Source organism: Amia ocellicauda, chromosome 14, assembly GCF_036373705.1.
Source record: "Amia ocellicauda isolate fAmiCal2 chromosome 14, fAmiCal2.hap1, whole genome shotgun sequence".
NCBI classification, from domain to species: Eukaryota; Metazoa; Chordata; class Actinopteri; order Amiiformes; family Amiidae; genus Amia; species Amia ocellicauda.
In genome coordinates, this window is record NC_089863.1 from 17,017,238 (window position 1) to 17,044,056 (window position 26,819).

General features: G+C 41.7%; 2 protein-coding genes across 2 annotated transcripts; one reads left to right on the forward strand and one right to left on the reverse strand.

Annotated features, from left to right (window-relative positions):
* Positions 1-3,090: 3,090 nt before the first annotated feature.
* LOC136767871 (butyrophilin subfamily 1 member A1-like) lies at positions 3,091-16,946 on the forward strand. The gene is made up of 8 exons (XM_066721922.1): positions 3,091-3,963; positions 6,111-6,457; positions 7,661-7,927; positions 9,529-9,645; positions 10,159-10,185; positions 11,282-11,299; positions 12,481-12,498; positions 16,021-16,946. The coding sequence occupies exons 2-8, from the start codon at positions 6,241-6,243 to the stop codon at positions 16,557-16,559; spliced, it is 1,203 nt and encodes a 400-aa protein (XP_066578019.1). The 5' UTR covers positions 3,091-3,963; positions 6,111-6,240; the 3' UTR covers positions 16,560-16,946.
* A 4,250-nt stretch (positions 16,947-21,196) lies between these two features.
* LOC136767313 (uncharacterized) lies at positions 21,197-26,592 on the reverse strand. The gene is made up of 5 exons (XM_066721084.1): positions 26,487-26,592; positions 25,918-26,028; positions 25,326-25,346; positions 23,476-23,502; positions 21,197-23,285 (listed from the first exon to the last, which is right to left on the reverse strand). Exons 1-5 carry the CDS (start codon positions 26,590-26,592, stop codon positions 21,538-21,540), a joined length of 2,013 nt encoding a protein of 670 aa, XP_066577181.1. The 3' UTR covers positions 21,197-21,537.
* Between the last annotated feature and the right edge of the window lie 227 nt (positions 26,593-26,819).

Sequence of the window (26,819 nt, forward strand, 5' to 3'; positions counted from 1 at the left end):
TGATGACTTCCTCCCTTGGGAAGGGCAGCCTACAAACTTTGCATAGCTTGCATCTTTGAAGCCTTTGATTGGATGAACGGCCACAAGATTCTACATCATTTTCCTATAAAGTTGCACTCATGTTTGTAAACATTAAGTTCACACAAAAGGAATTTCCTGACATAGTGCTAATGCTGAGATATCTGGAAAAAACATTTGCAGTGAGCGGCATGTAACATAGGATATAATCTCCAAAGCATATTTGGGTTCTTGTATCAGCTGCTTGTGGGCTACTTGCAAAATTGTGCTCTTCATATCATCAGGACTGTGTGACAACCCATTCTTGACAGAATTTCCAGCAACTCATTTTGCACCTCTTCTTCAATGCTACTATTAATTGCAGCTATTATTACATCTTTCTCAAATGAAGCAACATAGCTGAAAAAAGAATCCAGGAGTACCTTTGGCGTAACTGCAGACTCACCATGGACTACAGCAACAAATGCAAATGAAAGTTGTGTAGGGAAATAGGAATGTTCAACATATCCCTTTAATAATATCCTACCCAATGATTCCCATTCATCTCTGCCATACTCTGGACAGAGTGCTGGAACTCGTTCCAACTCCCCTTCAGCATGGTTCTGCAGAAAACCAGCCCAAAAAGCAGCATATGCATCCCGCGAGACACCAGACGCATCAGCACCTGCTTCATCAGCAAAAGCAATTTTCAGAGAAGCATTCAAAATACTTGGATCTTTAAATGCTTGCATCATATCTTCAACTATGACAACCCTAGATAGCACATATCTGAGTGTTGCAGTGGAGATGAGTTGCTTGTAGCTACTGAGTTCGGTGGCAGCTGGTGCATCTCTTGCATAGAACTGGTAGTTGGAGGTGTTGAGGTGTTGAAAGTGATTTTTTTCTTGGCTTACAGGTGAGTTTGGCAGCCTATGTTCAGGTGTAGAACATAGATGGTTATTGGGCTCAGCCCAATTGTATGAATTAGGAATGGCTGGTGCCACCCAAGGCACAGTGTCATCACATATTGAACTTTTAACACATAATGGATAAAATTCAATTTTCGAATCAGAGGATATTATACCACTTGCACAAGCAGCAGAATGTATATAGTTTTCAGAGCTGCGGAGACCTGAGTGACTTTTAGTTTCAGAGGAATCAACTGCAAAGCAGGTGTCAGGCATTTCTTTCAAAGATTCAGTTGAATTAGGTGGAGATATTGTGTTAATGCCATCTTTTCTGCTCAAAGGAATTTGTGAAAACTCTGTGTCATTTGAAGACATACTGCAAGCTGCAGTACTTGTCATTACTTTGTATCCAGGTGATTCAGGTCCTTCGGGACCGAGATCTTGCGAGTTCCACCACCCCCACGAATGCGGACTTGTCTCCCTTGATGTATCCAGCCCATCTCAATTTTTCTGTCTAATTTAGCTGCATGCTTGTTTCCAAACATTTTACATGTTTTTCTTTGTGAGGTATTCTCCTCCGCGCTTGATTCAGAGCTTTGTGCTGATGATGTCCTTAGCTTCATTTTTTTCCTCTGAGTTTTCCTTTGAGTTTCTCAAAAAGAACATTCTTCCTTGCATGGGTTGTTGTCTGTACTTCAGGTAAATACCTGCCACTTTTTTGCAGTGATTTCGCAGTGCCACTCTGTTCCCTATAGCTGGCAGATACCTAGCTAGTGTCATCCTCAATTAGCAAGACGGTTGAAGCATCAATCTGTAAAAGTAAAAGACTTATTAATGAAGTGGTAAAATGAAAAATATAGTTATGCTTGTGTATTACTCTTTTGCTACGATGTATTTTGGAATATTCCCTGCTTTCTGTGGCTAAATTCATTGCACTGTAATGTCTTCATCATAGATTTTGCTGTATTCCTTAATAAGTTGTGTAAGTCATTGTGGCTAAAGGTGTCTGCACTCTAATAATAATAATAATAATAATAATAATAATAATAATAATAATAATTATTATTATTATTATTATTATTATTATTTAATGCTTTCTTTAAATACTAAACATTCTTTGAAAAATGTACCTTCTGACTTTGCACCTGCTGAATGACCTCATCATCAACTCCACGCTCCCGAAGAAAAATAAGCCATCATCTTAAGCCTATAAAGGTATTTTTTAATCAAATGAATATAGGTCATACATTAATCAGAGTCAAACATCTGCATGGGTGATTATTCATTGTGATGTTTAATGTACATTTTGAATCTACAGTTTGCATAGACAGGGGTTTTCAAACCGGTCCTGGAGTACCCCTGCCCTGCTGGTTTTTGTTCCAACCAAGGTCTTAATTACTTAATTGATCCCTTAATTGACCTAAAAAAACAATATAGCATTCAATTACGTAATTCAGACGTAATTAAAATCTCATACAGGAAAAGGCTATCTTGTACGTACAAGAAACTACATTGTACGTACGCGAAAGTATCCTCTACGTACACGATACTAACTTGTACGTACAAGATAATCCTACTTTTATTTCACTTTTGTGTAACAGTTTGGAAAGCGTCAGTCTTGTCATCGACAGATGGGATGTAAACGGCTGTTTTACTACAGTAAGTCACGTTTTCTACATTCAGTGATATTCACCTTAAGAAAATTATTATACGCAGAACTTAAGGTCATAATCATATTGTTTATGTTAGTGAAAACATATCCATCCTTTATTCATAGTAGGACGTGTCTAACTTTGTAAAGTAATGGTTATGTTTAAAGCGCATTAAGCTTTTTTAGACTCTGCCTCTGCTGCCGAACAGCAGCGTGTAGAGAGAACTGCACATGCGCAGACAGAACTGCAAATGTGTAAACGAAACTGCAGAATTTAATTGTACGCTAAAATAAATAAGTATAGTTTTGCACATACAATTTGTATTTCCGTGCTCGCTAATTTTGACAGTGAATTCACGCCACGCAAATCATCCCAGACCCGCCAAACCCAGCGCAGAGCAGCTCGCCTGCTCACTGATTGGGTCAGGAAGACCCGTCACTCAAACCTGCTGAACCAATGGACAGCCGGGATCCACGCCTCCCTCCAGGCCCCGCCCCCACGACAGAACAGCGCCAAAACTCGTAACGAAAAAACAACGAAGCAAAGAAAGTGAAAGTGAAAGTGAAGGAGAAGTGCTGCTCTTCAGAGCCGAGAAATAACCCGTCAGCACTGAGACTCCGGCTTGTGTTTGTGTTCATGACAGAGCAGCAGATTTCTGTGAAGAACAAGCAGAGAGGAGAGGAGAGGAAGGACAGGGTCACACACTGCAGTGACTGACAGACACAGAGAGAGAGACAGAGACAGTGAAGGAGAAGTGCTGCCTGTGTGCGCAGCTGCGGCGCCATTACTGAGTGAATCTGCGCTTCAGCTCCTCCTTGTCTCGGTACTGGATTACAGACACAGAGAGAGAGACAGAGACAGTGAAGGAGAAGTGCTGCCTGTGTGCGCAGCTGCGGCGCCATTACTGAGTGAATCTGCGCTTCAGCTCCTCCTTGTCTCGGTACTGGATTACAGACACAGAGAGAGAGACAGAGACAGTGAAGGAGAAGTGCTGCCTGTGTGCGCAGCTGCGGCGCCATTACTGAGTGAATCTGCGCTTCAGCTCCTCCTTGTCTCGGTACTGGATTACAGACACAGAGAGAGAGACAGAGACAGTGAAGGAGAAGTGCTGCCTGTGTGCGCAGCTGCGGCGCCATTACTGAGTGAATCTGCGCTGGATTACAGACAATCATAATAGCTGTTTATTGTGGTTATTCAGTGCAGTACACACAGTTTCTAATGTTACACTTTGCTGTTCCTCAGTTCTTCCTCACCTGGGCTCTGAGACACTGCTCTCCAGCTGGGATTGGCCTGCGAGTCTGTCTGTCTGTCTGTCTGTCTGTCTGTCCCAGGGATGAAGTCTGACCGATCAGAGTGGCTCTGTGTGATTGTCCTGCTGCTCCAGCAGACCTCAGTGTCAGGATCAGGTACAGTGAGGACACTTTTATTCTCCATAATGAACTGAGCTCAGACACTCAACAGCAGGGCTTCAACACAGCACAGCAGCCCAGCGCAGCTCAGCTTCAGCTTCTGCACCAGAGACACAGTCACTGCACAGCTCACACCAGTGACTTTTTCACACATTTAACTTAAAGCTTGTGTTTTTTTCCACAATTATATATACACTAACCTAAAGGATTATTAGGAACACCTGTTCAATTTCTCATTAATGCAATTATCTAACCAACCAATCACATGGCAGTTGTTTCAATGCATTTAGGGGTGTGGTCCTGGTCAAGACAATCTCCTGAACTCCAAACTGAATGTCTGAATGGGAAAGGAAGGTGATTTAAGCAATTTTGAGCGTGGCATGGTTGTTGGTGCCAGACGGGCCGGTCTGAGTATTTCACAATCTGCTCAGTTACTGGGATTTTCACGCACAACCATTTCTAGGGTTTACAAAGAATGGTGTGAAAAGGGAAAAACATCCAGTATGCGGCAGTCCTGTGGGCGAAAATGCCTTGTTGATGCTAGAGGTCAGAGGAGAATGGGCCGACTGATTCAAGCTGATAGAAGAGCAACTTTGACTGAAATAACCACTCGTTACAACCGAGGTATGCAGCAAAGCATTTGTGAAGCCACAACACGTACAACCTTGAGGCGGATGGGCTACAACAGCAGAAGACCCCACCGGGTACCACTCATCTCCACTACAAATAGGAAAAAGAGGCTACAATTTGCACAAGCTCACCAAAATTGGACAGTTGAAGACTGGAAAAATGTTGCCTGGTCTGATGAGTCTCGATTTCTGTTGAGACATTCAGATGGTAGAGTCAGAATTTGGCGTAAACAGAATGAGAACATGGATCCATCATGCCTTGTTACCACTGTGCAGGCTGGTGGTGGTGGTGTAATGGTGTGGGGGATGTTTTCTTGGCACACTTTAGGCCCCTTAGTGCCAATTGGGCATCGTTTAAATGCCACGGCCTACCTGAGCATTGTTTCTGACCATGTCCATCCCTTTATGACCACCATGTACCCATCCTCTGATGGCTACTTCCAGCAGGATAATGCACCATGTCACAAAGGTCGAATCATTTCAAATTGGTTTATTGAACATGACAATGAGTTCACTGTACTAAACTGGCCCCCACAGTCACCAGATCTCAACCCAATAGAGCATCTTTGGGATGTGGTGGAACGGGAGCTTCGTGCCCTGGATGTGCATCCCACAAATCTCCATCAACTGCAAGATGCTATCCTATCAATATGGGCCAACATTTCTAAAGAATGCTTTCAGCACCTTGTTGAATCAATGCCACGTAGAATTAAGGCAGTTCTGAAGGCGAAAGGGGGTCAAACACAGTATTAGTATGGTGTTCCTAATAATCCTTTAGGTGAGTGTATATATATATATATATATATATATATATATATATATATATATATATATATATATAATATATATATATTTAATAAATACTGGTCCCACAGCTCAGACCAGTGAGAGCAGACACAGCAATGCAGTAGTGTGGGAAAGCCTGTGTTTTTCAGAAGGGTGTGACTGCGCAGCTTCCCCTCAAGACACGTGAAGTTCTGATCCATAGACGTTGATTGGACTTGGGCTTCTATGTCAAAAAAAACATTAACAATATATTACCTGATTCATTGGGAAATTAAGAAACATGACAGTCATTATTAACGTAGCCAACATCGCTAATTATCAGCTGAGTTACTCTAAGGTACGGTGCTTAAATTAAGGCAGAATTAATATACGTCATTTATTTGTGTCTCAGCTCCACTCCCCAGTGTCAGTTCTCAGCTCCTGCTTTAGCTTCATGTTGGCTGGTTAATGATGGCTAATGTCAGCCATTCTTATGTCCCATATAATACAATACTAATATATATTACTTCCTATATTCATCTGTAGAATTGTACATAAATATGATGTACTGTATTATGTACTACAGTATTCTACATAATACTACACACATACTGCAGTGCACTGTTGTATTCTATAGTACCATGTGATGTAGTATAGTACTTACTACAGCACTACAGCAGATGCAGCCATTACTGCTCCTGTTTCATAGTGATATCACTTGAGCCAACTGTGTGTTATTTGTCTCTCCAGAGAGGTTTGAGGTTCTTGGTCCACGTTACCCCATTGCTGTTTACCCTGGAGAAGACACTGGTGGCCCTGTTACCTCTCACCCAACATCAGTGCTGAGGGCCTGCAGATCAGGTGGTTCAGAGAGGATTACATGTCTCCTGTATTTTTATATCAAGGCGGTAGGTTTATATTAAAAGATCAAATGCTGTCCTACAAGGGCAGGGCTGAGCTTTTCCCAGAGGAGTTCAGGAAAGGCAACGTGTCTCTGAGACTGAAGGATGTGCGCGGCTCTGATGATGGACTGTACAAGTGTCTGGTCCAGTATGCAGACTCGTATGAAGAGGCTCTTATTGATGTGGTTGTCAGAGGTGAGTGGTTTATCACAGTTATTAGGACCAACATGCACAGCATCAGCTTTTCTGCTTTCTTTTGTTTTGTCAGCACTAGTCCTTATGAGTCACTGATGACATTATCTCACTGACAAACAACTGGTATAATACTGTGCAGACAACACTGTACTGGTCTGCTTGTGCACTTCATAGCAGCTCTGAGCAGGATGTGTGTGCAGCTGCTGTTGCTGTCTATGGCGTCTCCACACACTGCAGTCTGGTGTCTGACTACACTGGGACTGAAGCCACAGCAGCTCACAGGACTCTCCTGGGAATGGGCTGTAGTCGGTGACAGAGCATTGCAGTCGGGGTCCAGAGCACTGCAGCTGGCACAGCTGGCACAGAGCAGACAGTGTCTGTGTTCATGCTCACTGTAATAGAGCAGCTTTTATAAAAGTGTCCATTTGAGTTCTAGCCCTCGTGTTTATTTTTGTATTATGATATCTTCATAAGTTAACTATTTCAAAACATAATTTCCCCCAAATAACTTAATGCCAGGGTATTTTAAAAAGCATGTTGTCCGCTCAAATTAAAATATAGCACCAGCTGATACCCATTTTCCCATTTCCCTCAAGCCCCACCTACTGCTCTTCTCCAGATGGTTCAGTGTTTGGTGTCGCAGATTGATCTTTTTAAATTTCAACCCTCCTTTTATTATTTGCTTCAAATGTACTTTTGTTTTCCCCACAATAGTAATTGTTAATCTCTTGAGTTCTCATTTGAACATTTCAGTTTTGTGAAGTGTTTAAAACAGACACACATCTAACCAGTTCTCTGGTTGGTTGTTCCATCAATACTGACAAAACACAATACAACATCAATAAATCTGTTTCAATTATTAAAACAAAAAAAGTTACAACAACCAAATTGTGTTGTATAAGTACAAAACTAGCCTTGTTGGGGTTCAGTTTGTTCATTAGTACAGTATCACAATATAAACAGTTGAGCAGGTCCAATATTTTCTGATAGTATTAAATAGTATTGGTTTTCAATTTTATCTGAAATTGTACTATTATCTCTGTGTGTTTTCTTGTCATGTTGTTTTCTGAAACTGAAGTTTTAGATTGTTTTGTATCCTTTGAAAGACCCCAACACTGAAACAGTTTTTTCAAAATGTTGAATGACATATGTGTGAATGATACAATAATCTTTTTAATCTTGTTAAATGTCAACTGTTGACAGGCCGGCCCTCAGTGCCCCTCCACTCTGAAGGAGGTCAGACCCGGCTGGAGTTCAGGTCAGATCCGTACCCTGAGCCTGCAGTGATCTGGACAGACAGGGACGGACACGACGTCACATCACTGTCCAACACCACAGTGCAGAGAGACAGTGAGAGGCGTCTCAGTCTGAGGAGCTTCATCCCAGTCAGACAGGAGTCCAATGTCTTCAGCTGCCTGATTAGAAGTGCAGTATCTGAACCAAACTGGGAACCACAACTCCACATATCCAGTGAGTATTCACTATAGACTGGTTTTCTGGACAGCTGTCGTGGTTGAAGTTGCTTTAGTCATCACAGTATTCGGTGAAAGATGCTGGCATTTGTTATACCGTTACCTAAACTGCTTAACTGATCTGTGATTTCTTGGTATAACTCGATCCAACAACATTTTAAATGTATATTTTAATCAGGGGTGTCATGCAGCTAAATGTTTTTTTGGGGCGGGACAGTCGGAAAACAAATTACGATTGTTACAAATGGATGGTATTTAATGCTTTTAACCATATCTGTAGGGTATCCCAAGTTATTTTAAATGTAAGTGTACTTTAATGTAATATGGTGTGAATACTGTATTGTACAAACTATAAGAACAATTAGATCAATGTAAGTGCAACTGAAGCTTTTAATAACTAAAGCATTTATTTGGTCTTGTTGTACTATTTCTGTTTTAACTTTATCCCCCTCAACAATAATCACCACCTCCTACCTGTCTGAACCTCACTGGTGCTGCTGCTGATACTGCAGCTTCAGGGGAGACTTCAGTCACTGGGGCTTTAAAATCAAAACTTGAATACACTGCTCTGCATCCTCACTCAACATACTTTTTTTTAAAAAGGGAAGGGTCTAAAACAAACAATACTAGTTTCGTTTTTCCTAGTACTAGTTTATTTCTGCATCTACACACAGTTGCCCTCCAGATTTATTTATACCTGATTCAGTGAAACAAAATGTTGGTTTTAGCAATAAAAACAATGTATAGTGGTTCTTTTTTTTGTACTAAATACATACATATAATAAACACTAATCATTATTAGATATCGCAAAAGCATTTATTGGATTTGAATATTTAAATGGTAATTAAATATTTAAATGATTTATGGTATGAATAATTCTGAACTTCATTTTTGAACAAATATGCAAATACTGGAGAAATACTGAATTTCTGCTGTTTTGTCATTCATTTATGCAATAAATACTGAATGTACACTTGCATTTATGTTGCCGAAACCCACTGTAGAAGGATGTGAATAATTCTGGAAGCAACTGTATCTGTGTTAGTAGTATTACTATAGCTCACTTTCTTCTCTGACAACTTACGTTTGGGAATTAAAATGCAGGAAAGCACCTGAACACTTAAATAAAATACAAAAAGTAAAATGATTGACGCAATGTGTGCTGTACACCCAAGTTATGATGTTTATTGACACATGTTGTCACTGCCTTATAAAACAATAGTACGATAAAACAACGCCTATATTTGTATTTTCTGAACTATTGTTTTAAGCAGATTGCGAACTGATTGAAAATGGAACATTACCACAGAAATAAGAAATTACGGGTTAAAAAACATGTTATAGGCTACTAAATTTAACAAAACAAAGACTGCATAATATATATATATATATATATATATATATATATATATATATATGTGTGTTTCAAACTGCCAACGAATAAACAAGATAAACTAAAATGTCTAAACAAAGTGAATTTTAAAGAGCCTGTTCCGTCTCGTCCCAGTGCTGTGTGGCTTCATCAGTAGGGATCAGGCCAGTGTCTGAGGAGCTGAGTGTCAGTTCCTGTGTGTTAATGCTGCTGTTCTGTTCTCCAGGGGACTTCTTCCCTAACCCTGGATGGATGGTGTCTTTATTCCTAATGGCAGCTCTCACTGTTGTAGCAGTTGCTGTAGCTGTCCCTCTTCTGCTGATCCAATGGAGACGAATGGACAGTGAGTGATCATTCCCCATGTCTCTCTGACTGCTTGTCTAAGAAATTGTTTAAAATACCAATATATTACGTTTCATGTTTTGCATGGTGTATCCAACTATTGGTAACCAGATGCAGTGTATGCCGTCCGTATGAAATACTGTAGAGCCCCAGATCCTTTCAAAGTGCGCTGATCTTGGAGACCTATAGTAGGTGACTTCCTGTCAGAACCACTGTCAGCCTACAGCAGTTGTCCTTCTTTCTCCAGGTTTTCACATCTTTATTGTTTCTATCTCTGTCAGCCTAGGGGGCCTGTGGCAGCCTCTCCACATCATTTCACATACTCTGCCTCTTGGAGCTTTTACACTATATTAATATAATAAGATTACTAGGAATTCTTACACAGTTATGTAAAGGTGTTCACTCCAGGACTGTGCGGTTTACTTTTGCGCTATGTGACTGTAGTGTGTATCGTAAAGCACAACCAAAACCTGTAACTAGTGTTCCTGATTCTGCCTCCTGTATTTCTCTACAGAAGAGGAGATGCTGTGGGCATTCAGGGGTAAGTATATCAATCAGGAGTGATTGTAGTGTCATTTTCTCTAGACACTCTTTTCCTTCAGGGTGTTCAGACATCGATTTTCTCAGAATACTGCAAAGTAAACATTTACGATCCATCTCTTAGATCTATACTATTTAAACAAAGCTTTAGAAGGCAAATGTGTATTTTCTATAATTCTATTCCTTTGACAATTTTGTTTTTTTAAATGTTGTAAGGAAAACAAGGAAACATCTTGAGTTTGTTATTTATTAATTTTAAAACTAATGTATATACATGTATATTGCAGTGTTTTAGGCTTCAATGATATGTGGAATCACCAGCACAAAACAAATAATGAGAGATTGTCGGGGTTTGCAACAGAGCACACAGAATACATTTTCTCCACTACTTCTCATAACTACTTCTACACGGCGGGAACCGGGGCACCCCAGTATATGTCCTTGCACCCTGTGACCAGCTCCCCCTGTTCCCACGAAGGGTTAACCCTCGATCCCGGAAACTACAACAATGATTCCACGCTAATTAACAATAACACACATCCAACACGAACAGCCCCACCCTCCAACACAGAGAACTGACAGACTATATATATCTACAGCTCTGGAAAAAATGTAGAGACCACTTAACATTGATTTCTGAACGATTTTTCCAGAGCTGTATATAAGAGAGAGAGACACTAATAATCCATGCCATGTGTGACATCTTCATTTTACTACTTAAACAAAGCTTAAGAAACTCAACCATGGAGTGGAGGGCTGTGGGCTCAATCCCAGGTGGGGGACACCACTGTAGCACCCTTGAGCAAGTTACTGTGCCTAGATTGCTTTAGTAAAAACCTAGCTGTGTAAATGAGTAATTGTATGTAAAAATATTGTGATATATTGTAACAATTGTAAGTCACCCTGGATATGGGCATCTGCTAAGAAATATTACTAATATTTCCTATTATTCAGTTAACAAAAATGTATTACTGTATGTGTGTATATATAAATATATTATAAGATACATTGTGATACATGTTATGTATAGGTATTGGTAAAATATAGCAACACTTTTGTTTGTTTGTGAGTGTAATGGATTGTCTTGTTGTTTTCAGCTTTTCTTGCAGAGAACGGTAAGTACTGTATTATTAATTTCAGAAGATACATATATCAGCTTCTGTGTTAGACACTACTATTTGGTGTTTGTGAAATAATGAACTAAATATTAAATAAATCAAACACCATGGAATAGCAGTTTATTGGATCAGCAGTTAGTGAACAGCTGCACCCAACAAGATTAATTAAAATTCCAATATGATTATAAAATAATCCAGTCTCACTATGGACAATGCCACTTACTCTATTGAAAAAGGCACTAAAAAAATTGAAACAATTTCAGTCTGCACTTGCTGAAGACAGTACTGGAAACATTTAAACACTGGAGACATTTAATGTGGGATTTAAAATATATACATATATTTTTATGAGTTAGTATTTTTTTTAGTATTTAAAAAAAACTTAAATGTAGAAATTCTTCCATAAATATACAGTACTGTGCAAAATCCCTGACTTTGTGCAAGTGTACCTAGAAGAATTGATGCTGTTTTGAAGGTAAAGGGTGGTCACAGCAAATATGGATTTGATATAGATTTTTATTCTGTTCACTCACTTTGTTTTTAGTTAATTGATAAACATAATCTATTAACACATCTATTTTTGAAAGCATTCTTACTTTACAGCATTTTTTCACACCTGCCTAATACTTTTGCACAGTCCTGTACATCTGCATGTATGATGCTTGCTGGGTGCCTTATGTCGTCCTGTGTGAGCTGCATTAATCAGTATCACTGGCTGCCTTTGCTGAGTGTAACTGTAACAGTATTCCTGTGCCTAAAATTAATAGTAGAAATGCCATTCCAATTCAAATAGTTGAACATCCTTAGGCCAAATGTTAAGACCTAATACAGAAAATACATAAACAATCTTCTCCCACATTCTGTGTATTATGTTGTAAGTCGCCCTGGACAAGGGCGTCTGCCAAGAAATAAATAATAATAATAATAATAATAATAATAATAATAATAATAATATAGCCACTCGTTATTAATGTAACTAAGGCAATGGTTTCTAATTTTAACAGTTAAAAAGACAGTTTAGGTGTTTTAAGTGATGTTCACATTCTTGTTTTTTAAGTTCTAAAAAAAGTAAACTTTGGAAATGTCTTAATTCTTATTTTAAAATAATTATGTGTTGCAATTAGGTTAGAATATGAAAGTACTTTTACTGCCATTAATGAATGCCTCATTGTTTGCAGGTAATCAGTGGAAATGGGGTAAGTGTCCTACTGTGTTGATGTGAGATATGAGACAAACCCAGCCTCTGCTTCTCTCACACAGCTATTGGTTCTGTTGTTAAAATACTTCAACAGAAACATCAGGAGTCAATACTGTATGGTTACATGCATTATGCTATTTGGTTGCATGATTCCCCCCTGCCTGCCTGTGCTGTGTGTATCTGAGCCTCGGGCAGTGCCGCCCTGCCTACCGGTGCCCAGCACAGCCCCCGTGTCCCTCCCTGGCTCTGGGTCACGGCGTGTGTCTCTATAGGCCCGTGCACAGTGGGGTCCAGGCTGCAGTCTGGGTGCTGCCTCCTCCAGCAAGACCTCACAGGGTCTCTATAGAGAGCAGCTGCAGACTGGCCTCCTCCTCTCCAGAGGGCACTGCCATGGCAAGCAGAGCCTCAGGGCTGTGTGCTGAGCACTGCCCCCTACAGTTTCATGTGTGAGAAACTGTGAAATATATCTGGTAATATAGTGATAGAGGCAGAGATATTTAACTGTGAATTAGAGGGCTTTCCCCAGGCAGGATAATAATAGTGCAGTCTGTGATTCCTGCCTCAATAGGCCTTTCAGTGCTAATGCTCACAGTGGTTTGACTTCTATAGATGTGTGAAAACATCATAATATCCCTAAATTGTCTTCTCGTGGTGACAGAGGGGAGGGAGTTCAGCTGTGAGCTCTGTGTCCTCCTCCCAGCGCAGGGCTGATAATAATGTACGGCTCAGACAGGAGTGTTGATGCAGACGGGCAGTTGGGCTTCGAGGACCAAGTCAAGCCCTTACAAAGGCTGTAAAAAAAAAAAAATCACCCGAGGTTATGGCACTTCATCGTTCTTTTTCCCTGTCTGTGATCGGGCCACTACTCAGTTCTCTGACTTCATCCAAAGCCAGCAGTCCAGGGCTGTCGTTTTCAGGCAGGGTCATTATGAGTAAGAGTCGTCGTTGTCCAGTGCAGGTCAGTTCACAGATTGGGGTCTCAAATCCATTACCCTTCTATACTGTTGTCTGATGAGACACAGGTGATGCACAGGTGTGCGCCAGGTATTTCTCCAGAGATCATTGAAGGGGAGAATATGGAGGCACTTCATCTGCAAATACTGCCAATCATTAACTGCTCCCCATGGGGTGTCACACATGATACTGATCACACAGGGACACAGCAGCTGATTGTTTTACTGGGAAAAGCATTTGTATATCAATATTATTCCTGCTGTGTGCACAGTGAGTGTGCGGTGGGGTATTTACCTGTGATACCTACCAGGGGCAACACCAGGGTAGTTCTTGGGGTGGTGGGTGTCCCCCTAAATCTATCCACCTCCCTACAGCCAGTAAGTATATCAACCACAATACGCTGCCCTTTTGTTATGGGGGTAAAAAATCACCAAATCTCCAGCAAACACTTTCAAATGGAAACGCCTCCTTTGAAATCCATGTCTAAGTCAACCCATGCAGTATAAATTGATGTACCTGTACTTCTTTCTGTTTTAAAAAAACAAACCGCAACAAACATCATCCAATTTCTGACAAGTTCTGGTGTTTACAGCCAATCACTGCAACAATAGCAATTATTGGAATTACTGCAGCAAGTCCAGTGGCAACACTGAGCCATTTTTATTGCAGCCTTCAACAGAGACTCACAGGATAACTGTTAAACAGGTCTGGTCATGATTAAAGTCAATAAATCAGTCATTGTATCTGCATCTGTATTGTATGCAGTTAACTGTAAGCCTTTCTCTCTGAATTTTACATTCATCTTGGGTTAATTTAATGAAATGAAAAAGTAAAGACTGATATGTTGAGTAGAAGAGAAACAAGCGGTGCTAGTTGTAATGCAGGTACAACGCAAGTGTGTCAGTGTGTCCAGCAGCTGCTGTGCTGAGCCGATGGACTCGGGTTCAGGTTTGGGAAGCAGCTCAGTGATCTGCGCAGATGGATGCATGTTTTGATGTCAATACGTTTTATTTCACCTGAAGCTACAATACAATCAGTTCCGTTAAAAAGCAAGTCGTTGTGTGTCAGACTCTGTTCACTGACCGGGACATCACAATAGTAAGAAATGCTCGTTTCATTATTTCTGTTTGTTTAGAGGCTATACACGTTGACTGGGATATGTGCTAATAAAGGCAACGTACTAAATATATAACACACATCTCTGAATAAACTTAACCACAAATACGATGGCTTATCTAAAGATAGCGCTTCTTCAGTTGTAGATTCAGGACAGCATTGCAGTCCCAAGTTAAGTGTGCAGTTCATGGTATTTAATTTCGATACTCAGTCCATATGAATCAAATCAATACAGAAGTGACTGTATCCTCTTCACTTCAGTGCAATATAAATGTAAACAGGAGGGGGTTGAACTTGTGGACGGGGGGGGGGAATAAAAAGAGATGGCCTTTGATTTTAGATCTTTATAACTATTATTAACTTTCACTAAAATTAATATAATTATTGCACCATTATTAAGGACTGAATGTGTCCAGTTGTTTTGTGGACACCCTGTCTGTCATTTATCTCTGGAAACTATATTGTCTTGTATTATTATTTCCTATTGCAGAGTAGAGCTCATAGAGGAGAGAGAGGGAGGAAACTTTAGACACTTTTGAAAGGACGAGTGAATAGTATTTCCACAATGATGAACACAAGCCCTGTTTGCTCGTCAGCACTGGGCTGTGTGGTGATGGTTGGTCTGATGGTGTTGTCTTGCTCAATGGCCTGCACTGTGAAAGAGGGTCAGGACCTCGTTAGCATGTGGCTGCAGATAAACCAGCTCGTCAGCTAAAGTCAACAGGAGTCGCATCACATGCATGGATGTGTATTCATTATCCTCGTCAGTTACTGTCAAGTGACCGTGGTCTGTCAATAAACATATATATTTACACCACGATCTGCACCAGCACTGCTTACATACAGAGGAAAGCGCATTCAGTTCGTTAATAACAGTAACTGAAGCCTCGGCTCCGCCGGTTTGAGCGCCGCGTCGCTGTTTGTAAAGCAGCCGCTCAGATCCGCCTGAGGAGCAGCAGCGACGTGTTAAAAACACAGAGACACCGCGACTCACCTGACGAGACAGGACTGTGTCTGTGTTATTATCTGTGCTTCACACCATCAATACACGTTTCTGTTACACACATTAGGAGGAGCTGGACGTGTAGAGACGACATTATATTCACACCAGCAGCGGCCAGTTAACCGGCTCTGAACAGAGGAAACCGCATGAACTGCACAGATACATTCACTATGAACATGAAACACACAGTTACATGTCGAAATCATGGATCATCCTGAATGAATCATTAACTCAATCGGATACTTACATCTCTGCATTGATGCTCGGATGTAGAAAAACGGCACAAAGGAGAGGAGGTTTGTTTACAGGTTTGCAGGAGAAAATGGCTGCCTAAGGACATTTGCAGAAAATGTGATGAACTAAATGTTAAACACTTGAACACTAGAGGCGACACGTCACAAGCTAAAGGTCTTTCTGATCCCAGTGTTTCCTCTTGTTTTCCCACAGCTGATGTGACTCTGGATCCTGATACAGCAAACTGTGCACTGACCCTGTCTGAGGATGGGAAGAGAGTGAGATGTGGAAACTGGCAGGATCTCCCTGACAATCAGCAGAGATTTGATTACAGGCTCTGTGTCGTGAGCAGAGAGAGCTTCACCTCAGGGAGACACTACTGGGTGCTGGAGGTGAATGGAGACTGGAGAATAGGAGTCACCAGAGAGTCTGCAAACAGGAGAGGAGGGATCAGCTTCACTCCCCAGCAGGGATACTGGGGTCTGAGATGTGACTCCTCTTCTCTCTCTGCTCTCACTGACCCTGAGACCCCCCTCCCTCAGACTCTGTGTCCCAGGATGCTGGGGGTGTGTGTGGACATTGAGGAGAGACGGGTCTCCTTTTACACAGTGGAGTCCAGGGCTCATATCTACACCTTCACTGACATGCGCTTCCCTGAGGGAGACAAGATCTATCCTTTCTTCTATACCGGGGATACAAACAGAGACCTTGTGATTCTGCCTCCTGTTGAGACTGAAACGGGACATTCATGAGAAAATCGTTATTATTATGATGATGTCGCTCTGTGGCTCCTGCGCTTCTATATATATGTTGTAAAATAAGTGTCTCTTATTAATTCAGTTATTAGTTCAGCTCTGCAGCCTCACGGGTTTCTGACCGAGTGAAACACCTTCGTTCATTTAGGAAATCAACACGTTAATAACTTTCTCATTATTACTATGAATGTCATGTAAATAGCTGTAAATAGTTTTATACCTGTGAAATAAAAGTTTGATTTGCTTGATTTTGCACTGAAAAAACGAAATAAAATCTGAAAATGGGAGATTTTTCAAACGTTATCGCCCACATTGAGAGGTTTCTATTGCTATTGGAAAACGATTAGTTTTTTTAATAAACTTAAAAACCTCTATTTACCTCAATATTGTGATATTTTGTCCAGTAACGTAATTGAATGAAAAGACAAACTCGTACAGAATATGGGTTAATTGTAAGTGCTGCTGGAGGCGGGGCTTCAGTCCAGCTGGCAGCGAGCGGATTGGCTGGAGCTGAAACAGCGCTGCGCTCTGACTGGCTGGTTTTGAGGCGGAGTGACGTGCGGATCCTGGTGGACAAAGACCCTCGGCTGGCTCTACAGATGGAAAAGCACTATCCTACTGCAGCTTCCTCCCCCTGGGACAGTGAGATCAGCCGTCAGTCTGGGAGGCCAGCTGTGCATTAGTGTCCATCAGTGGACAGAATTTGCAAACTCAAGCAGGTCTTCCACCTTAAAAAAACAAACTTTCATAACTTGGGCTGGTGACAAATGTTCCGGAATCTTTTTTCATCTCTCTGAGATCTTACATCAGAAGGAGATAAATGCCAGGGCCTTGTTACTAGAGGACATTACTTATAATGTATACCGTAATTCATGGTTACCTTTCATATATAGAGTGTGTTTGTGTGTATATATATATATATATATATATATAAATATATATGTTTGTTTGTTTGTTTCTAGAAAATCTATTCGTCACTCTCACCAATTCCTTTATTCATTAAGCAGTGAATATCTGTAACATTTGCCACATTCTTCCTGCAAAGAGAAGTTAATCATGTTATGGGACCTGTATTCATACCATGCAGATGAACAGTGATGCTAACTATCTATTTGTTGGTTGTGTAGAGCTGGACAGGAACAGCAGCAGGAGCTCAGGACCTCCACCAGCGGAGCTGCCCGGGTCTGCAGGTAAGTGCTACACTGAGCTCACACTGTCACAACACACACACACTGACACTGCTCTCTGTGCTCCTGCAGGGGCTGGAGGTATAAGGCCCGTCTGCTAATCAGTTATTTAAAGGTGTCATGAACTGAGAAATCAAGATTCCCTTGATCTTTTGACATATAAGAGGTCATTGTACTATAAAAACATCCTGTAAGTTTCAGAACTGAAAACTATCTCGTTAGTCTAAAAACAGATTATATTGAAGCCAATCTGCAAAAATGACAGGATGTGGAATGTGCCACTTTATTACGTAATAGTGCGGCTAAACCCCGCCTCCGCAGAAGATCCTCCACGCCTGCGTCTACATTAGCCCCGCCCACCGATTAACACATATAGTAGATAATTAACGAGAGAGGCAAACGCAGGTCTATGCAGAAACCAAACGATAAACATGGCTCCGAAGACAACAATACACTGTGCATTGCCAAGTTGTGGAAAAACACAGTCTTTGCATTGCCTTCCTTCTGATCCCAACATTAGGAAAGAGTGGATTAACTTTATTTTTAATTAAGTTCCAGACCGCGTCAGTAAGAACTTTGATGGACGATGAATATAAAAACGACAGCTTGACAAACGATAGTACATTCATTTATACTTTGTTTACATGAAGCAGCGCGAATTATCCTTTGTCAGATATAACTGTATTAAGCCTAGTATCTAAACTTTATATGCAACAACCAATGAAATATAAAACGTGTAATATGCATAAAAGTTAACAACATAACGACACAAACCGTTTTCTGTAGCGTCTTCGGCTAAACTCTAATATAATGTAATAGGCTAACTACCTCACATATAAATAAAGTATAAATATAAGTAAAGATGATTATTTACCACGCTGTCTCAGGCTGTAGTGTCCTTGCCATGTAAGGTGCAGGTTCGTTGTCTTCTGATTCGGGATCAGACGCTGGATCAAACATGTTTAGAAAAACACTAAGCATTTCTTCAAGTGAAAACCCGAGCAGTGCAGTATAATGGTCCTGTCAGAATAGTTGATATAGTAACAATATAACTGCACAGGTGACAGTTATATATGCAGAAGAGTGCAATCTGCTCATACGACAACGTTTAACTGAATTTAAAAATTAAAATATGTTTTGAAACAGTGATGAGGAGAATATTAACTATTACAAAGAGTTAGTATTGTAGATCAGCAGACCTGAGACTGAGGCTCTTGAATATTTCATTATATTATTGAGTATCTTTTTAATCTAACGGAAACTAACACAGCAGTTAAATAGCCTGACAGAAATAATTTGAACTCTAACAAAGCAATTTTATAATCCCATGAATTAACTCTGACAGTTCCCTGTTCATTTCTCACAACTGAGAAATCCAACACAAGTGATCAATCTGCTCACACAACAATGATTGATTGACTGAATTGTTAAAATAGAAAAGATACAAAACTCATTTTAAAAATAACTATAAAAGATTCAGCATTTATGTAAAACAGATTAAATAATGTCAAACAATCCAGGCACTTAAATGTTTCATTACAGGATAAAACACTGAAAACAAACTCTTACTGACTGAATTAACTGACAGAAATATCATCTCCACCCACAGTAAAACTTCATTTGAAATAGTTATTCTGCGATTAATTTACTCAATACAAAATGATCTTTAAAAAATCAGTGATAAACTGCAGCTTTATATTAATCAATGGGTGGCAGTGAAATGTTGACACAGTCAGTCACTGCAGTCTCTCCAGGCTGAGTCATTGCTCATCTCACTGTGAGAAGACATCACTGATGAACCAGTAGAGTTTCATGAGCAGCACTGGTCACACGCAGTGAGTCGCTGAATTACACCGTTTCAAATGGAGGCTGTGAATACGCTCCACAGCTGAACATATCGCACTGTGAAAAGACACTTCCAGCTCCAGAGCCACCGGAGGGACTCATGCTCTAGGACTTCAGGGGAAATCAACCTAGACAAACTTATTCTCTAGAGAATCACCTTATTGAATTTGTATCACTTTCCATAGAAGCGATAAAATCTAATGAGGAAAACTGCCATGTTACAGGTGAGGGCAGGGTAAATTTGATCAGTGTGGCCCATTGTTCATTTTGAGTCCAGGCTGCCTTTAACTAAGCAGAGGGATCAGCCCAGGTGTCTGGGCAGCAGTTCTGTCCTGTCTGTGTCCAGTGCTGCTGCAGACAGGAAGGCAGGGGGAAGCCTGGGGCCGGTTGCATAAACATAGATTAAGACTTTGTCTTGGTATAATTATAAGTCATACTAATGATAGACTTTCCTTAGATTGATCGTACATAGTCCATCACACAATGCATTCTGGGAATTTTAAGACACCTGAAAGAAAAAACAAACATGGCGGATGCTTCTCCAAGACAGTGACAAATCCAGTTAACTGAAAATGTATGCTAGTTTTAGAAATATAACCCAACAAAATATATACTTTAGGTGACATTTCTGAAACTTGCACTCACACATTCAAACACAAGCCACGGATGAAGTGAAAAAAAGTTTATACCGTCAAGGCGCGAGCATTTACTGATTTACTGAAGAACTGATTAAATAATATGCTCATTTAAGAGGAAACATCCTTGAAATTTCAAAATGACAGAAGTGCAGGTAAAATATACAGTTGGTTATTGAAGTCTGTGGGGAGGAATGTCAATGTGTGTGGGCACTGCCGGTCAACAGGACAGCGCAGTGTGTGATCCAGCCGGAGCTCCGCCTGCCTGTCGCTGTAGACTCGGCCAGCGGTTTCAGTTGAAAGATAGACTTAAATTCTAAGTTAGCCTGGGGGTGCGGAGGCTGACTTTTCAGGCTATGTCTTACTCAGTTTTCATTTTTATCCAACTGACTAACTTGTGTAGACTAGTCTAACTATCAAATTAAGACTAGTCTAATGGTTTACACTAGTCTAATATAGTTTTATCCAAACGGCTCCTGGTGACAAAAGCAGCCGTCAGTCTGAGGGTTTGAACAGCCTTCAGTGTGTCGGCTCTGAGCTCCTCGCTGCTCTACACCAGTGTGGGGCTCACAGACAGCAGCGCCTGATCTGTGACTGACGGCCCTCACACCCTGAATGAGTCCCTCTGGGGCTGGAGAGACTGATCTGACTCTCACTGGCTACTGCTCCTGCTGCCCCCCCACACAGGATCTGCCTCCTTCAGTCAGACAGCAGAGATGATCAGTGGGGCTGCGTTTTCACCTCCATCATTGAGACAGGGGCTGAAGAATGGATACAGTTTCTCAGTGAAGGTGTCAGTGAAAGTGTAAATACTATTTATTTGGTTTAAGTATTTTACATTTCAATAAAATAAACATAAAAATTTTAATACTTATGATTAAATTTTTTAAAAACAATCTTCTAAAATCACTTAAAAAAATTTAAATCTTAAAGTGATTAATATAAAACTAAACTATACATGTGCATAAAACAAAGCAAACGTGATAAAAGCAAACTGCTAACCAACAAAGAACGTCAAATACATTGAAAATTAACTGAAAATGTACCAGACAAATCAAAAAACAAATAAAACGATAAAATAAAAGACAAAACCAAAACAATCCGATGCATTTAAAATTAAAACCCAAACGGCCAATGTATTTGACAAAATAAAAGAACATAGTGCCTTTAAAATCAACTGAATCATTAAAAACAATTAAAATTCATTTTTTAAATCATTTTTAAAAACAATCTTTCGTAAAAATAGTTAAAAGATCTTGGACTCGGGCTCCAGCAGGGGGAGATGGCCATCCCCGAAGGTGGGTCCCATCATGGGATCCTGAGCTCCCCCAGATCTTGTATTTGCCAGTTCTTAAAGGCTTCCTCCTTGCCCCTCTGATGGACCTCCAGATTGATGTAGTCCCTGACTAAGATCATGCCCCTCCGCGCGATGACGACTGGGTCCAGCTCCTGCTTGTTGAATAAGCAGATGTTCCGTCCCTCCCACAGGGCCTGTTTCACTGCGCAGACGACATGCCACCAGCACCTCAGGGTAGAAGATGTCAGTCCCCTGGCTGGTCCATACAGGATCTTCTGAGCGGTCGCCTGCACAGGAACGGCAAGCCTGCGGAGGAACGGAGAAAACAGGAGCCAGACCCTGCAGGCGGAGGGGCAATCCCTAAAGATATGAGCCTCCGTCTCCTTCCCCAGGCAACCCTTATAGGGGCAGATGTCATAAGGGGCTATGCCCCTTCTGTGCATGAACACTCTGGTGGGGAGACACCGACTCACGGCCATCCAAGAGACATCTTTCTGCGTATTTGTGAGGCAAATGTGCGTAGCGTTATCCCAGATAAACCGGCAGGTTTCGGGAGGGAAATCTTCTATCCGGCTGGTCTCCTGGGTAGATCTCATCTGACTACAGATGGTCTTATAATCCCAGGAGGCCAGCACGACTTTATGGAGGCCTACTTCGAGCGCAAAGGCTCGGAGCACCCTGTAGAACGGCGGGGGATCCCACGAGTGCGGCCTGGTGTTGTCCATGGCGCAGAGGCTAAATGGTCTCAGGCTGCTGGCGAAATAAAAGCGGTTCATAAAACTCACTTTCTTGCCAGCCGCCTGGATGTTCTTGACCACATATGCCAGCCCCTGCGCCTTTATAAGCCGCACACCGTCCAGGATCCCCCTGCCTCCGTCCAGGGTACCCTTCACCATCTGCACTCTTTTTAGCCTCTCCATTTTGCTCCCCCAGACAAACCGAAATATAATCCTTGTCACTAATTTTGCGATGACTTTGTCTGGGGGGAAGATCATACCTACGTAGAGAAGTATCGGGAAGAGGATGGCCTTTATGACCAGCACCTTACCAGCCATCGTCAAGGTCCTTGTGCTCCAGCCGTGGATCTTTCTTTGGACTTTAGATAAAGCTTCCTCCCAGCTCCGGGTGCCCGTGTTGGTCCCGTCGATCGTGATCACCAGAACCTTGATGAACGGCTTCACAGGGAACACGGTCGGCGGCCATGCCCTGGAAAGGTAGACATCACTCTTGGCCTTATTGACAGCGGCCCCCGTCGCCCTGCAGAAGCCGTCCAGCAGTTCCTCAACCCTGGCCACGGACGGCGCGTCTGTGCAGACCACAGTGAAAGTGTAGATATGAGACCTGGCCTCCACATTGTAAAAGGAGACCTGCCCCCCCTCATAATCCACAAACACCCCCACCGTCCGGGGCTTCAGGCTCAGGGGGAGGAGGACAGAGGGGTCATCAAGAGCCTCATACTCATTCCCAATCCTTAGCCACACAGTCCAGTACCCATCCTCAGGGCTCAGTGTAATCTGCCCCTTCCTGCTGATGGACTCTCTGGCGACTCCTAAATCCCAGTCAGTCTTCTCTCCCACCTCCACCTCCCAGTAGTGTCTCCCTGAACTGAAACCCTCCTTTCCCAGGACACAGGGACTGAGATCAAATCTCTCTGGATTGTCAGGGAGAACCTGTCGTTTGTCTCCATGTCTCACTTGTTTCCCATCTTCAGACAGGATGAGTTTGGGAGCAGCTGTATTGGGGTCCAGAGTCACATCCACTGTGGAGCAGAGTCACAGCAATTGTGAGGAAAAGGGGAGAGAACAATGAACAATTGACATGGTTTCTTTTACTTTAATCTAAATTTCAAACCTATTGAGATAGAGAGATTTGAGAGTACAAGGTATTTTGGAAGATCACAGTGCTGCCCTAACAGAAGAGCCACATCATTTGAGACCGAACAGACTCACCTGCATGCCTGTGCAGCCTCTGCAGCTCTGAAACAGAGAGACACACAGCGTTAGACACTGACAGGACAAGCTCTCGTATTGAAGTGCTCTCTCTCTGTGCTGCAGGTTTTCAAACTCTGATGCTGTGATGAACTCTGGGGGATTGAGAGACATTTAGGAGAGTTTGAGACTTGGCTAGAGGAGTTCAGGAGGTGCAGGTTACAGCGGTGCTGTAAGAGAGAGAGAGAGAGGTGGCGTCTTTTAAAAGAGCATACCTGTCGGGTACAGAAGAGGAGAAAAGGACAAGGACAAGAAGGCGCAAGGTAGAGGAATGTTATTGATGTTATTCAAAGCTCACCTGTTGTGTTGAGTGATGCTTGTGTGTCACCTCAATCCATTAAACAACCTAGCGATTATTATTTTAAATTCAGTCACTTAAGCATAACAGTTGTGTGTTATGCCAGTGCTGAAAGCCGTGATGTTTAATATCAAAACAAAGTTCTGACTTTCCTCATAGGCAAGTCATTTCAACCCACCTGCTCAAGCAGACCAACCAGGGCGTTTAATCAAGGTATACAGCCATACAGAAGGACAGGATCAATCCCAAATGCAAATGCTCCTGTCCAAGATAGTCCTATATATCTTACATCCCAAAATGGCAGCATTTTAAAAGGTAAAGTAAGTTGCTGATGGACGTTTCATGGTTAATGGCAATGCTGATCACTTGTTTCCTATCATTATGCTTTATATTGTTGTGGGTCTATTGTGCACTGTTCAGTACTGTACATTGTGTTCCTAACTTTAAAAAACAATTCTATTCACAGCTTTGTAGCTCCATCATTAAAAACCACTTGGTAAGATCATTGAAACAAAGGTATTAAACAAGGCGCAATGCAAAAGACAATTTGCCCTTTGCATGACTGCTGGTAAACAGCAGCTCCTCTCGAGTGCAATACACTAAGAACCATGTAAACCCAAGAGGAAGGGGGCAGAGGGGAATCTGTGACTCGAGCATCGTGAGGTCAAAACACACGTCAGGGATAAATATGCACTATAGTACTTTCAGTACTGAGTATTTTTGGTGTGGATGTTATTTTACCTAAACTGTTTATTAGTTATTGCTGTTATTTCAATGTGCACTAGTTTCATTTGTATTTTTTACTAAATCTATTTGTTCAACATGTACAGTGTATGTTAAAGTGCAATAAATGTGCCGTGATATGCACTGTGTAAATGATTGTGTGTCTTTTAGTTTTACCTAAACATTTTCTCTCCGCCATAAAGATGGGAACCACTAGAATGTTTTTCAGTGAGGTGGGGGGCCCCACAACCAAATCATTCTTTGAATAATTATGTGAAAATTAAAAGGAATCCTGTCACTGAGTTTTAGGCTATAAGACAGTCGACAGTAAATAGCCTCCGAGACCATTGCAGCTTGTAACCCACAAAGCGCTGCAGGTGCACACATTTTAAAAATGGATTTCCTTCATCCTATTACACAAGTGTCCCCGACAATAATGGCACAGGATCAACTAAGTCTAAAAGTAGCCTAATTTATACATATTTTCACAACAATGAGAAGGATATGCGAATTTTTAAATTGACAAGAAATAGGATCAATGGGGATGCTTCCCCTTTTCAGTTTATTCTTAATTTTGATTTTGTTATCATGGAAATGTAGGACCTTTGCTCATGTTCAACTGTATTAAAGCTAAAGAGAGCCTGGCAGGGGGGTACAAGATCATCAGGATCAGAGACTGCACTGCACATCTGTCCAGCAGAGGCCAGCATTCACTGTGTAGGACAAACAGGAGAGTACAACACAAACTCAGCAAATGAATGCCTGAAGAGAAAACTCACTGACTACTCACCCTGTTCCTGAGGAAGTTGATCTGCAGATGAAAGAGAGAAGACAGAGGGTCAGTAAGATTCATGTCTCAGAGACACAGACCTGGTCACTGCTGGGGCTACAGAGGGACTTCTTGGGAAAACCTTTGCAGATAAATAGTTTGTATTGTACTCAGAGTAATTAATACAATATTTATAATGTGACATCCTCAGACATTTTCTTATATGTGATATTTACTACATAAAGGATCCGAGTTCTCTACGGTGTTTATTGAAAAAACAAAATAAGCACAGAATATATCCTAGAAATACTGGCATTTAAAGCAAAACTAGAAGAATGAAGAGCTAGAAGAGCAGTCAGTGAACCAATGACCCAGTGCAGAGTGCAGTAACAGCAGGGAGACCTGCCCCCCCGATCCCTCACTCCTTCAGCCACTGCTCTGTGTAATGGGAATCTGTCCAGACAGGCCAGTTACAGACACTTTCAGTGCTCATAGACACTGATACTCTTTACAGTAAACACAAATATTGTCCGTACATTGTAATAAACACACCTATTACATTCTCATTATAGTGCCATTTTGCTCTGATGGTGAATTCCTTGTGAAGACTCACAGTAATAAGCCAGTCCAAGCAGAAGGATGGGCAGACACACCCAGAGACACACCCAGAGTGCCCGTCCTCTCCTGTGGTCAGATCCTCTCTTCTCCTCTCTCCTCTGAGACCCTAGAAACACAAAGACCAGTTTCACTCCCTGAGCCAGCAGGCCTGGGCTGACTTCTCACAATCAGTCTGTCTTTTACATTTCCACTTCAGCATCAGTCACTGATTATTGATCATCTACCAGTTCTTTGTGTTTCTGTTCATTGTAGTCTGGACTCCATTGAGATTATTTATTGTAATTATCTCACAAAATACCCCACTATCATATATTCAGCACTTCATTCTGTGTTTCAAGTGTCTGTAGATATTGAGGGACTGACAAGTAGCTTATAATGTAAAATGATAACATCATAATCCCAATGTCAAGGGCACCATTGTATGACCATCACTCGACTATGAGAGTCGCACCAAGGAGATTAAACTAGGGTTCCCCAATTATTCTTCACCACAGGCCAGACTCTAAGAATGACAAAAATCAACGGGCCAAACGGGAAAATCACCCCTATCTATGTATGTCTGACGCAACGAGGTGATTGGTGCCGTAGCAGGAGTGGCAGGAGCACCACTGGCTCCCAACTCTGGAAGCAGCATGAAGACCTGCTGTGGGAGCTCCTGTCCTGCTGGCATGGGGGACTTCTACTGTCTGAGTCCTGGGCCTGAAAGCTCTGAGGGCTCACACTGCGGGAACTCCAGGTGAGCTACCAGTGCAGGAGCCAAAATGGCACAGGACATGCGACGGCCAAGGGTATGTTAGCATCTGCACACGCTGCTATGTGCCAAAATGAACACTGACGTGGTAGACAAATCTGCAATGCAATACCAGTGTATTCAATCCCGGTCTCACCAGGAGACAC

What these genes read in the sequence shown, in the direction of transcription:
- LOC136767871 (XM_066721922.1), top strand. Translation starts at nt 6,241, where the DNA reads ATGTCTCCTGTATTTTTATATCAAGGCGGTAGGTTTATATTAAAAGAT. An exon ending in TATTGATGTGGTTGTCAGAG is followed by an intron (nt 6,458 to 7,660) that starts GTGAGTGGTTTA and finishes AACTGTTGACAG; the next exon opens with GCCGGCCCTCAGTGCCCCTC. An exon ending in ACCACAACTCCACATATCCA is followed by an intron (nt 7,928 to 9,528) that starts GTGAGTATTCAC and finishes TCTGTTCTCCAG; the next exon opens with GGGACTTCTTCCCTAACCCT.
- LOC136767313 (XM_066721084.1), bottom strand. Translation starts at nt 26,592, where the DNA reads ATGCCAGCAGGACAGGAGCTCCCACAGCAGGTCTTCATGCTGCTTCCA. An exon ending in GGCACCAATCACCTCGTTGC is followed by an intron (nt 26,029 to 26,486) that starts GTCAGACATACA and finishes TTGTGTTTCTAG; the next exon opens with GGTCTCAGAGGAGAGAGGAG. An exon ending in GAGGCTGCACAGGCATGCAG is followed by an intron (nt 23,286 to 23,475) that starts GTGAGTCTGTTC and finishes TCTGCTCCACAG; the next exon opens with TGGATGTGACTCTGGACCCC.